General features: G+C 36.6%; 1 protein-coding gene across 13 annotated transcripts in view; it reads left to right on the top strand.

The window, feature by feature from the left end:
* LOC106867178 (ras-related C3 botulinum toxin substrate 2) overlaps positions 1-13189 on the top strand; it is a 227838-nt gene that overhangs the window by 194000 nt on the left and 20649 nt on the right. For all 13 annotated transcript variants that reach the window (XR_016242696.1, XR_016242697.1, XM_089355669.1 and 10 more), the window contains 2 exons: positions 119-257; positions 9791-9905. Coding sequence is in view for 11 of the 13 variants with exons in the window: in XM_089355669.1 (XP_089211795.1) it covers positions 142-257; positions 9791-9905 (231 nt within the window). In the remaining 2 variants the exon portion in view is untranslated. The remainder of the gene's footprint in view (positions 1-118; positions 258-9790; positions 9906-13189) is intronic.

Genomic DNA, 13189 nt, shown 5'->3' with positions numbered 1-13189 from the left:
GATGTTGATGATGTATTTACTTTAAGTTTCATAGTCAAATATTAGAATCCATTTGTAATTTCTTTTAAACTGTACTTCATAAGCACTCTTAACACACTGTTTCTTTTTCTTTCTTCAGGTTAGTATAGGTAAAACAACAAAATGGCACAGGGTCGCCCAATCAAGTGTGTCGTTGTTGGCGACGGAACTGTAGGCAAGACATGTATGCTGATATCATATACCACAGACAGCTTTCCTGGTGAATATGTACCTACTGTGTAAGTATTTAATTTGTTACCTGCATTGATTAAACATTTCATTTGATAAAAAATATGTGTGTGTGTGTGTGTGTGTATATATATATATATATATATATATATTCTTTTTGTTCCAGTCATTTGACTGTGGCCATGGTGGAGCACCACTTTTTGTCGAGCAAATTGACCCCAGGGCTTATTCTTTGTAAGCCTAGTACTTATTCTATCAGTCTCTTTTGCCCAACTGCTAAGTTACGGGAATGTAAACACACCAGCATCGGTTGTCAAGCGATGTTGGGAGGACAAACACAGACACATGCATACATATATATATATATTTATGACGGGCTTCTTTCAGTTTCCGTCTACCAAATCCACTCTCAAAGCTTTGGTCGGTCCGAGGCTACAGTAGAAGACACTTGCCCAAGGTGTCACGCAGTGGGTCTGAACCCAGAACCATGTGTTTGGTAAGCAAGCTACTTACCGCACAGTCACATCATCGTTCAACATCTGCCTTCCATGCTAGCATGGGTATATACTGTCTTCCAATATTCTTTTGAGTTCCACTCAATCATTCACATCCTCTCATCCTAAAATATGAGTAGTCATGTTGCTCCTCCACAGCAACAAACCTGTTCTTCTCTGACCCCTTTTCTCACACTTTTACTCATTTTTGCCCCTGAGGTTCATAATCTTGCAAAATGCATGGCAGCCTCACTTGTATTTGTCGTTCAAACTGAAAAAAAACAAAAAAACACCCGGAACATGCTGTAAAGTAAAGTGGTTGGTATTATGCTGGCCAGGGGTAAATAATAACATGCAATGATTACATCTAGAATTCAGTACTCCAGCATGACCTCAGTCAAATTACTGAAACTAGTTAAAGAATAAAGGATTGTAGCTTTTGAGTAAAATTTTAGTTTAACTGTTTTAATTAGAGAGACACAAGGTGGAAGTGATGGTATTTTTAGAATTGCTTTCATACTTTGTTGCTGTTGGTTTTGTTGTTAAGCAACTGAATTCCTTCACATTACTGCTTTCTGGTTTTGTGCAATTGGTCAGTCAGCAGAATTAAATATCTACCATTGTTCTCCTGAGTCTGTTTCATATGTTGTTCACCAATCAAGAAACACGGTATTAAGTAGACACTGTACAGAACTGTTAATTACATGAACTCTCGTTAATCATATGTCTTAAGAATCTGTCTGTCTGCATCTCCTATATGTCTTGATAAGATAAGTCTCTCTCTCCCTCGCTCTCTCTTTCTCCCTCTCTCTCTAGAAGGATACCAGCATTAGTAAGAAAGCAAAAAACAGGTGTACTTCAGACAAAATCCTTTACTATATTTGCTCTGCATTGAGTTACAGACTCTCCTTTACTACTCTCACCTTCAGAAATGCAGTAAACCAATGGGAGACTGATTAAACTCCCGTAATCAACAGTGTTTATTTGTCAATAAATTGTGACCTAAAATATTAATTAATAATTAAGATAGTTTTATGTTCATTGCATCTTTTCTATTAAACAAACACACACACACACACACACATTGTTGCTAATCAGAAGTACCAGTGAGTTACATGTGATATCAAACTGAAGACTTATAAGTTGTAATTAAATTTATGGCTATGTGTATCATTGCCCGTTGATATCCTTGCAAAAATGTCACAAGAAAACAAACAGTGACAGTGAAGGACTAATAAATGTTTTCTGCTTCTCAAGTTGTCTCAGAAATGTAATTAGAAATCAGAAAGTGAAGACAAATAAATTTTACTGAAGCCTTATGGATGAACACAAAAAGAAAAAAAGACACCTCGACTCTGAATTTCTCTACAGCTGTCTCTCATCTTCTGTGATTATAAACTGATTGGATGTTTAGATTTGGTTTATAAAATAGAAAGAACAGAGAAATTGAAGGAAATTGAAGTAATAAAACAAAGAAATAAATACAGAAGCATAAATTATTTCCAATATGCTTTTTTTTTTTTTTTTTTTTTTTTTTAGCAAGGATAGCCATGTATCTCCTCTCTGGCAAGATAGCTGTGCTTGTCTCGCTATCATACTTTAACCCAGGAGTTCCCAACCTTTTCACTACCAAAAACCCATTTTATTTAAATGAGTTTTGCCACGGACCCCAGGATATTGAAAGGTCTGTCAGCTTAACATGTTCACGGACCCCCAATATTACCTTTGCAGACCACAGGTTGGGAACCACTGCTTTGGCATCTCAATACCTGGGATAAAAGTCACCTTCTCCTCTCAAATGGTCACTCCCCGCTACACACCTACTTAGTTGAGGTGGCTTTTTCCTGTTACATCCCTAAAAATAATAAGTACTGGGGTCTCAATTTGTTTGACTAAAATTTTTCAGGGTGGTGCCCCAGCATGGCCACAGTCTAACAACTGAAATAAAGATAACTGCTAAATGGCTATGGAAAAATGTTTAGCTTCAATTTCTTGATATTTAGCTTAGTGAGAATTCCCTTCTCCTACTGTGACATGATACTAGTCATCTGTATGTGACATTGCTGAGAGATGTCTGTCCTTTCACCTTTATAGAATTAAGTTGAATGTTTAAATACTTTGGAAGACCGATTCTATTGCAAAAAGGTAAATTTGAACCTGATACTTTTAAGTTTGTGATACCCCCTACTCCTAGATTTCTTTGCAAATCTTGGTTGCTATATATTAAATTAATGAAGATCAAAATTTCATAATCTCAGTTAGCATTATAGGAAATGAGACTTAGGTGTGTATTAGGTAGAATATGTACGAAGATATAAATTATCAGTTATTGATCTTTTACAAGTAATCTACTTAAGTATTACTTTATGGTGCATGACCCAAAAAGTCTAAGAAAATTCCTTGATCTACACACAAGTCAAGACTGGTGTTTCTTAATACATAACCAAACTTATTATTCCAAATGTCAGTTTGGGAGTTAAAAAAAAAAATCTAATAACTTCTCCATCTTTTAATTATTTATGTAAAGAAAGAAAATGGAACGGATGGAGATAAATTTCCTTTAATTATAGCAAATTATTCAACTTAAATATTCTCCATTTCCATCTTGACAGTGTCAGGCTCTTTCTCATGGTAATTCTCAATAACTGTGAGTGCAATCATCTTGTTCTTTCTTTATCATTCCTCATGGTAATTCTCAATAATTGTGGTTACATTCATCTTATATCTGCCCAGACGCTGTTCTTGTGTTGCTGAATTGTCTGGGACTTATTGAGGTATCCACACTATTTTGACCTTTTTAATACCAACTCACCTGAGACTGATTCTATGATGCAAGTTTCTTAAAAACCAGCCTTGGGAGGCAGATCAACAGAATTCATAGGACATCAGACAAAATACCTTATTACATTTGTTCTGCTTCTTTGTGATCTGGGTTCAAATCCTATTCAGATCAGTTTTTTTACCATTTTTCTTTCCAGGGTTGATGATATAAAAGTACCAATCCAAGTACTGGGGGTCAGTTTGTCCCTTAAGTTTGTGGCCTTGCGTCTGTTAGAAACCACCACCACAACTATTGTTATTTTCAATGTAGAAAACATAGCACTATCTAAAGCAATCAGTCCTTGAGGACGTTTATCAGTTTTAATCAGGAACATGTCTCCAGAGATAGGGCCTAGATTAGTAGTTCCTTGGGTCTAACCTCCATAGACTGCAAAACAACAAAGAAGATATTATTTTAAGCAAAAGAAATCACAGATTTTTGACTGAAGGAAATGAATGTTTACAAAAATGTTCATGCGTGTGTGTGTGTGTGTGTGTGTGTGTTTCTTTTTTCTTTTCTTTTTTGTCAGACAAACTGAATTAGACCTTACTCGGAGGCATAAAACAAACTATATAACAGAAAGGCTTGAACTTATGACTGTGTGCATATGTGTGGATATATATATATATATATATATATATATATATATACATACATACATACATAAAGGGAGGGAGGGATAGCTTTGACTATTTCATAATTTCAAAATACTGTATTGAAATACTTATTTCAGCTATATCTTGATATATAAAATCTGTTCTGTTTGTCTGTTTGTTTGTGCACTTATAACTCGAGTATTGTTCATTCGATCACACTGAAATTTTAAACATGGATACGTGAGAGAGCTGGGCATTCCATAATCTAAAACGATTTTCAAAATTGTTAGTTTCAAAGTGAGAATTGTTATTTTTGTAATCTTTATGTCCTGTTTGTTCCACCATTAAAATAACCAGTTGCTCAGACAGCTGGCACATGCCATTTTGCTCGCAACAAGGGGAGTACAGGATGACACTCAGCCAAAACCGTCGCTATGCTGTCTCTTTTCTTTCCTCTCTCTTTGGGGTTAATAATCTTAATCTTTAGCTACAGTTTCTCATTCAAACTACATAATAGGCAGAATTGTTGGATAAAGACAGTAGGATGTTTTGAGGGAGATTTGGCTGCTATTTCTACCAGGTCTGGCTACCATGTAGAGGTCTGCCTCATTGATATTATATATTCCTTATGCTTTCCAAAACCGAGTTACAGATTTTGACGTATGGGGTATCAAAAGATTCAGTACTGTTTTGGCTACAAATTAAACTTAATTTTCATTCGCATATTTGCATTTCAAAAATTTAACATAATCTTTTCCATAAATCAACTATCGTAAACATTTTATATGATGACATCACATTTTCTATATCTGTGTGTACCTTAAAAGATGTCAATCTTCACGACACACATCTTCACTCACTCACTCTCTCTTTCTCACCCACATACACATGTGCAAGCACACACACACACACACACACACACACACACACATGTCCATTTCATATAAACGTACACTCATCTTTCACTTTCTTTCTCTGTTTTTTCGCTTTATCTTCTTTCAATTTCTGCTCTCTTCATATAAAATTTTTTACAGATACAACTGCTTACAAAAATAGGGATTAATGTATAATTTCTTTCTATGTTCATAATTTTTTGTTTAAAATATTGGGAAAAATATGCCACCAAAGAAAAGACGTAATCTCTCCAGAAACAAGTATAAAGCAAGAAGAATTGTAGGAAACCGAAGGTGAGAGTCTGAAGAGAGAAGCTAGATGAGATTGTCTCAACATCAGCAAATGCATGTTGCAGCACTTATTAAATCAATGTTTTAATGATTAGACAGAGGTCCAATAGAATAGCTCTCAGAAACAGACTACGTACAAATTTGTTCTTCACAACTTCTGAAGCTGTTTTCAGATATGATCCATCCCCTTCTTATAAAAATAATAACTGTCCAAATTGGTGTGCTAAACACAAATTGCCTTTTCTGTAAAGCTTTAAAATTTTCAAATGAAACAAATGGTATGTGCTGCTCAGGCGGTCAGAAAACATTGCCAGCACTACCAGCTCCTTCTCAACCTCTTATGGATCTTCTAGAAAGCATTTCCATCCAGTCAAAAGATTTTCTGAACAATATCAGACAGTACAACTCTGCAAATGACATCGTGTGATGCATCTAAGAAGATAGATAAACAATCTGTTTTAGCTTGGTTTCTACTGGGAGTCCTTGTAAGATTTTGTTAAAATTTATCTGTCATCTGTTATCGGTTATACTTCCACGATGCACAGAATTTTTTAAACATGGAATGGTTATGTGGGTCCAGTAGAGTAAGATAAGAATCAGAGGGGTTTATGGGTAAAAAAAATGGCTGAGAACCTCTGTGTTACATGGTTTTTAAACCCAGTGAATGAAACCATTACAAAAGCAAATGTTTATTGTTTGCACATTTCCTTCTTTTCAAGAGTCTGTAATGCATCATTTGAGAGATTTGAGTACTATTTCTAGCAAGTCAAGCGTCAAGGTAGAGGTTTCATTCATTTTCAAACCTTTTATCTTTCTCTGATCGAGTTCTTTTAGAGAACAGTCTTTTCGCATTTGAAGTCAAAGTTCTTTTTCTCTCCTCTTTGACTGCAATCCAATAGAAAATTTGTTGGTTCCATGAGAGTGAAAGTGTTATCGAGTTCATTTTGACAATTAAATGTTTGTTTGTAAATTTGTAAAATGCTAATTAATCTGTAAAATACTAAATCAATTGAGATCTAAAACATGTTTACAGCTATTTCTTTTAATCAATATTCATTCTTGATATTTGCACTATACATTTCATCTCCCCCTCTCTCTCCCCCTCTCCTCTCTCTCTCCTTCCCTCTCTCTCTCTCTTTCTCCTTTCTTCTCTCTTTCTCCATCTCTCTCACACTTCATTTTAATGTAGTTACTTTCTCTAAAAATTCTAAGAAAATTATAATTTCATTTTATCTTAATTTTATATTAATTTAGGTGTAACTGTGGCTGTGTGGTAAGAAGCTTGCTTCCCAGCCACATGGTTCTAGGTTCAATCCTACTGCATGGAACCTTGGGCAAGTGTCTTCTATAACTTGTAAGCAGATTTGGTAGACAGAAACTGTGTTGAAGCTCATTTTGTGTGTGTGTGTGTGTGTGTGTGTGTGTGTGTGTCCTTGTTTTGACATCACACAATTGTTGTAAATGAGAATATGTCTAGCCGTGGGAAATACTTGGTTGCTTGGAAGCAGATAAGGATTGGTGAGAGGAAGGGCATCCAGCTGTAAAAAATCTGCCTCAGCAAACTCTGTTGAACCCATGCAAGAATGGAAAAGAGGACATTAAAATGATAATTCCAAATAAGAAGAGCATCTGTAAAACTCCATCAAAATCTCTCTCTCTCTCTCTCTCCTCAACATCAACTGTCACTATTGGGTTCCCAACTTTATCTGTTAAGTTTATCTTCAAGCAACACTTCAACTGCAAAACCCCTTTCTTTTCATACCCTCATCACCATCCACACACACACACACACATCTTTAGTTCAAACCTATAATTCTTCAAAAAAAATCCATGTTTTTTCTTTTGAGAAATCTTATTCCATGCTTACTTTTCATAATAATAAATAGGGCTTGGTGGTGAAGTGTGGATGATTGTGGGGGTGGGGGGTATGAACAGATGATAAACTGTAATCTCCTTATAGATAATCTGTGTTTCCTATTCCTAATTGCATTGATAAAGAGCAAAAAATGATGGTTGGTAGCTTACTGGTAGACACAGACTTTACACCTCAACTTTGTTTATTTACTTAGCATCAGAGACTTTGTGTGTGTGTGTTTGTGTGTGTGTTGAGAGAGGGAGCATAGAAATGATGCTTGCTTGTTTTTAGATATCAGACATAAGGAATAGTTGAAGAACTTGAAAGACAGGTTCATGAGAGCAAGCAATTGAGTGGTGTATATATGTGTGTGTGTGTGTGTGTGTGTGTGTGTAATTATATAGATAGATAGGTAGATATAGGTAGACATATAAATGGATAGATGTGTGTGTGTGTGTGAAGTAAATCAGATAACAGGGGCCTTCTCCTAAGTAGCTGAGCTGTGTGTAATACTGCTCTTTCAACATGTCACTAAAATTTTGAGTCATTAAGTCTCGCCACCGCCACCAAAGTTGATAACCTACTTCACTAATGCATGAGATATTCTAACATCTTCTTTTGAGACTTGATTTCAGGGCAGTGAATAATTGTGGGTTAAAGCAGGTACAGAGTCAGTCACGGTCAGAGATGGAAGGCATAGATAACAACAACCTAATCTCAAAGAGCACGAAAGTATTGGAAGTCTTTAAACATGAAAATAGTTCAGATATTTTCAAATGTCAATAAATAAATAAAAAATGAATAAATAGATAAAATTTGTTTCTTCAAAAAGAAATGGTAAAAAGGAAATTCAAGGGTTTTATATATATATTTGGATGTGGCATTAAAAGTGTTGGCCATGCGAGATTTTTTTTTCCTTGAGTCTGGTTTGCACTAATCTGGCCAAAATATCAAGCCAACTAGGAACTTTGAATAAAGGTCGCAGTTCTTGGATTCTTTTGTTGATCTACACATGCCAACTTTTTTATTAATGATGTTGAATTTGTTAAAGAAATATTCTAAGTTTTGGAAATCCTTTCCTTTGGTCCACAGATATCATGTACAGGCGGCACAGCTGTGTGGATTTGAAGCTCACTTTGTAACTGCATGGTTTTGGGGTTCAATTCCACTGTGTCACAAGTGTCTTTTACTATAGCACTGGACTGACCAATGTTTTGTGAATGAATTTGGTAGATGGAAGCCACATGGAAGTCTATCATATATATATATATATATATATATATATATATATATATATATATATATTATTGACAGTGACTTCAAAGTTTTGGCCAGTTACTCCATCATTGGATTGTGATGCATTGAATTTAATCTTGGCTTTATATATAGTCCCTGTTGAGTTAAATCTTCCTTTGGTATGTGCGTTTGAGGGAATGGTAATTTGGTTTTAGGGTAATTTGGTTGTTGGGAGGGGTGTTTTGATGAAATCTCCATTGGTTAAATTTGGAGTTGTTATTGTCTGGAATTTATTCATGTAGGTAGAACTTTGTAAGCACATATGCTTATTTAGGTGTGCCCCCTTTTGTTAGGTCAGCACTAGATATGTTTGCATGTGTTTACATCCCTGTAACTTAGCATTTTGGCAAAAGAGACTAAAGGCCTATAACTGGAGAAAGACTGGCAGAGAGGGAGAGAATCAGTTTGGCAGGGTTCTTTTGTCTTCCAACAACAGATAAAACTTAAATTTGTGAACCTTACAAAATGAGTTGTTTTACTGATGCAAGCCTTCTCTACTTTCCTTAAGCTCTGATTTTTATTTTCAAAGCTAGGATTGGGAGAACATATACGATGTTTATGAAATGAGACAGACAGTATTGTTGATATGGAACTGAATTTTTTTTCTTTTCTTTTTTTATACCTTATATGAAAATGTAGAAGTCAAGTTGAGTGGCAACATTTGGGTTTCATTCAACAGGAGTTGCTTTCTAGAAATTACTAATCAGATTCTTTGATTGTCAGCTGCTACTTTCATACAAATTATTTTTTTACTTGTTTCTTTTAGAAAATAAAGTATTCTGGCTCTGCATATATGTATATTAACTTTTATAAAACTAATTTGATTTAATGTAAAGTAAAATGTAAATGTCTCCAAAATGTTTGAGGTTAGTCATAAAGAGCCAATTCTTGGCCCTGCTTTTAAAATATGAAGTATTTTATCTTAGTCTGTCCATCATTGTTGACAATGACCAAGGACATTGCATGGAGAAGACAGGCACAATGTGTCTGGTTGTGGCCAATCAGCCCAATGCATGCTCGGAAGGCTCTGCTACAGGACAGGCCCTGGTGGTCTGCTGGGATTGGAGGCAAGGAGTTGGATCTGGACAGGTCACTAATGAATTTTGTGCTACAGGTGATGCAACGTATACTTTTAAAACCAGGTAAACTGAGGCTAATAATTAAGTGCTGTAACCAATTAAGCCATCAAACACTTCAATGAGATTAAAACTCGAGGTCCTTAAATTGATTAACCATTAACCCTATATCCAGTGTTTTGTAAAACCAGTTGAAAATTCTTGAATGTGTTGTTTGGAAAATGAGTCGTTAGTAATTTTAATTTTTAATTACAATTTCAGATTTGATAATTACACAGCCAACATGATGGTTGATCTGATACCAGTAAGCCTGGGCCTCTGGGATACAGCAGGTCAAGAGGACTACGACCGCCTACGACCCCTTTCCTATCCACAGGTAATACTAAAATGATTTTCACTTTATTTTAGGCAGCTTTTCCTCGCAATGTACTTACACACGCACACCTTTCATGTCCATCTTCCCATGCTTGTATAGGTTGGACAATTATATTCTTTGTTATACAACCAAGGTACTCTTCCTGTTGCTAACCTTTACCTGTTTTTTAAGTGAGGAATTACTTATTCCACCTGGTTTTGAAGACACAAAGCACTCAAATGACCTGTTGGTAAGAGAAATTAGCAACAACACAGCCAGCTACACTTCAAACAAATGACTGCAGATGTAAACACACACACACGTGCATGCATGCATAAACGCACCCACATCTTTTTACCATGTAATGTAATCCATGGCTCTAAAAAGCTACCAGTTCCTTTCTTTCTCTGCCAAAAAACACATCCTGAATAAGAAACTCTGGGTAAAATCTGTGAAGTCTTTTCAACTTCAGTAAAATATCATGTGATCATGTGATTGATGAGCCTATCAGATTTTGTTATACATCACTAGTCACAATGCACTTTGCATTGCTTTTCGCTTTTGAATGCTGCCACCCTGCTGGTTAGATGAACAGGCCAATATTGCCCCTGATCAAAAGGCTGGTCCATCATAGCTGAGTGGACTGGAGCAATGTGAAATGAAGTGTCTTGCTCAAGAACACAACACACTGCTCAGTCCAGGAATGAAACCTACAATCTAGCAATCATAATAAGTGCCACACCTTAACTATTTGGCCATTTGTCTCCTTATATATGTAGTGTATGTGTGTGTTGGGAAATTTTATAAAAATATAGATACCAATAAACTATTTGCAACAAGTTTTGGTAATTATGCATCTGAGGTTCAAATCCTATCAAGGTGGGGGTATTGAATGACTAAATATTTAAAATAAGTTTTCTGGCTCACATTTGCAGGCTTTGGCTTTGCCAGAAATTTCTGATAGCATGTGATAGATAGGCATCCATCTGCTTAGAAAACTGAGATAAGCTGCTGTCAGCTAATTTTTTTTTTTTTTTTTTCTTCAATTTAACCTATTAATATAGGAATTCATCTCTGCATAAATATAAGAAGTTTCACCTGCCAATAACCTAATCCAGTGCTTCTCAGACTAACAAATATTTGGTTCCACCCAACAAAAAATATTAGTCTTTTTTTTTTTTTTTTTTTTTTTTTACCCCAGAAGACAAGAAAAGAGTTTGCACCCGTGTAATTCTTCTTCCTCTGCTGTGGCATTGGACAGTTCAGAAAGTTAATAACCATCTTAATTTTTAATCAAACCTGACAGTTTGTCCACCACCATCTTTTTCAACCCTCAAAGCCCTCCTTCCTGCCTTCTCTATCAGAAACATTGACCTAGTTCTCATAAGAAAACCTGAAGAAAAAAATGAAAACCATCCAAGCATCCGAACATGCTTCTGAGTCAAAATGCCTGAAGGGTATTCAAAGAATTGACAGTAATTAATAACAGGATGGCTACAAATACATCTGCATCAACAAATAACAGGCTAAGAACAAACACACACACACACACACACACACACACACACACACACATATGGCTGTATGATTAAGAAGTTCACTTTGCAGTTACATGGTTTTGAGTTCAGTCCCACTGTTCAGTGCCTCTTCCAGGTCCCTTCTCCTAAAGTTCTTACTATAGACCAATTCTTTGTAAGTGAAGTTGGTAGATGAAATCTGTGTTGGAGCTTCTTGTGTGTGTGTGTGTGTGTGTATTTCAGCAGTATTTAGGCATAATTGAACTTTAGGTTAGTTAAAATGTTTGTGATATAGTTCAACTTCTAAAGGCAAATTTACTGCAATTACTGTATATAAAAAATTCTCCATGGTAACAGATGTGAGTAGAAGTTGAAATATATCACATATTTGAACTCACCTGAAGTTCATATACACACATGCACACACACACACACATGTACACTAATGTCCATTTTCCTTGCATTCATGGATTGGGCAGTTTGACAAGATCTTGCATGCCACAAGGCTGCACCAAACTTCACTGTCAGCTTTGGTTTGGTTTCTACAGCTGGATGCTCTTCCTGACACCAACCATTTTACTGAATGGACTGGGTGCTTTTTATGTGCCACCAACACTAATAGGGTTGCCAAGTAAGTTACAAGACAGAAAAGGACAAGAAAAAGAAAAGCTTGTAAGACTAAGTGAAGGAGGGTCATAGGAAGGGGTGGGGTGACCTTATACCAGGTGCTGAGAGGGACAAGAAGTGGTGTCTTGTTATAGAAGAGACACTTGACCATCCTGCATTATAAGGGTGGATAGTATTTACTGGGAAGATGAAGATGGAGTGTCAGAGCAAAGTCTCAAGGCAGATGAATATAAGAGAGGAGAAGGAGAGAGTGAGCAGTTTTATAAGCATATGAGGGGAAATGACATGGGAGCAGAGGTAGATGTTTTGAATAATGAGAAAGGGCAGAGGTGCAGTTGGTGGGAAATATCTGTGGAGGGTGGGTAAGAGGAGAGGCTTAGGAAGGAGGATAGATAGATCATAAGATAGGGGGTGGGGGATGTGTAAGGTGTAGGAGCAGCAGTGAGGGAGATATGTGGGTAGATAAGGGTGTGTGTAGTGGGTGGGTATGATGGTGGGGGTGTTGAGAATGATAAGTATAATGAGGTGATAAGATGGAGTGTGGTAGAGGGGAGGGAGACATCTGAAGGCATTGGAAGGAGATGATCTTTGAGAATAGTGGAGGGAGTTTGAGAATCAGGGATGGCAGGTTCCATGGAGAAAGAAGCAGTAGCTGGTAGTGTAAAGAAAGTGGAGTGAGTCATATGTGTTGTTTCCCCTTCCCCCCACACACACACTTTATATCTGGTGTTAGTTTGTTTATGTCCCTCTTACATATTCTGTCAGTCTCTTTTGCTGAGATGCTAAGTTGCAAACTAAAAATAAGTACTGGGCTCATTTGACTAAATCCTTCGTAGTTGTGGCACGTAAAAACACTGTTTGAGCATTGGGCCTCATGGAGGCAGCGACAGGTGACCAAGACCTTTGGCAATATACTGTGTTTGTGGTTGACCTGTCAAGCCAAGTGAGACTGTAGTCATGGGCGATGCCAGTGTCAGGTCATTGGCACCCATGCCAGTGGCACGTAAAAAGCACCTACTACGCTCTTGGAGTGGTTGACATTAGGAAGGGCATCCAGCCATAGAAACCTTGCCAAATCAGATTGGAACCTGGTGCAGCCACATGGCTTACCAGTTTTCAGTCAAACCGTCCAACCCATGCCAGCATGGAAAGCAGACGTCA

This window comes from Octopus bimaculoides, chromosome 7, assembly GCF_046866305.1.
Source record: "Octopus bimaculoides isolate indiv1 chromosome 7, ASM4686630v1, whole genome shotgun sequence".
NCBI lineage: Eukaryota > Metazoa > Mollusca > Cephalopoda > Octopoda > Octopodidae > Octopus > Octopus bimaculoides.
This window is presented reverse-complemented; position numbering and strand designations above follow the sequence as displayed.